The 694-nt window shown below is 35.6% G+C and overlaps 1 protein-coding gene across 1 annotated transcript in view; it reads left to right on the plus strand.

Moving 5' to 3' along the window:
• Window positions 1-467, plus strand: part of LOC118743607 (protein prickle) — a 193,996-nt gene extending 193,529 nt beyond the window's left edge. Inside the window, exon 9 of the mRNA XM_036476374.1 lies at window positions 383-467. Within this exon, the coding sequence (XP_036332267.1) occupies window positions 383-467 (85 nt within the window). The remainder of the gene's footprint in view (window positions 1-382) is intronic.
• Window positions 468-694: the final 227 nt, after the last annotated feature.

Genomic DNA, 694 nt, shown 5'->3' on the forward strand with positions numbered 1-694 from the left:
GGGTACCCGGGTAGCTCATTACCCGGGTGAAATCATCAGCCCTAGTACCTTGGGGTATTCCAGACCAAGCATTAATCATTATTGTAGATTTGGACGATGCCATTTTTACAAATAATTTCCTTCCCGTTAGGTAGTTAAAAAAGAATTTTAAAAGTGTTCCTTTAATACCACATTCGCGGAGCTTCTTGATAAGGATGAAATGGTCGACTTTATCGAATGCCTTTGAAAAATCCGTGTACACTACATCTAGTTGTGCATGATCAACAAAATCGTTAATAATACTGTTTGTGAGTAGTGCTAAATTAGTACAAGTAGACCTTTAATGGGACAAAGACATGTTGATACTTGCAAATATGATCGTTAATACGATTTAACATTTTAGCTTTGAGAATGGAATCAAATATTTTCGAAATAGTGCTTTGTTTAACTATTGGACCATAGTTTCGTACGTCATTTCGGCTTCCTGATTTATAAATTGGCGTGATTGAGCATAGTTTCCAAGCATCTAAGAAGATCGATTTGTTTAGGCATTTATTGAAGAAAATTGCAATGGGTTTCGCTATTGAACTGAAGACGAGTTTGAAAAATACAGGACAGAAACCTTCATGATCAGTGGATGGGCTAGTTTGAAGTCTTGAAATTGCTTGTACAACATCATTGGTTGATATAGTGAAATCATTATATGATTGTGAAG

Source organism: Rhagoletis pomonella, unplaced genomic scaffold (assembly GCF_013731165.1).
Source record: "Rhagoletis pomonella isolate Grant_MI unplaced genomic scaffold, Rhpom_1.0 Rhpom_scaffold_00007, whole genome shotgun sequence".
NCBI classification, from domain to species: Eukaryota; Metazoa; Arthropoda; class Insecta; order Diptera; family Tephritidae; genus Rhagoletis; species Rhagoletis pomonella.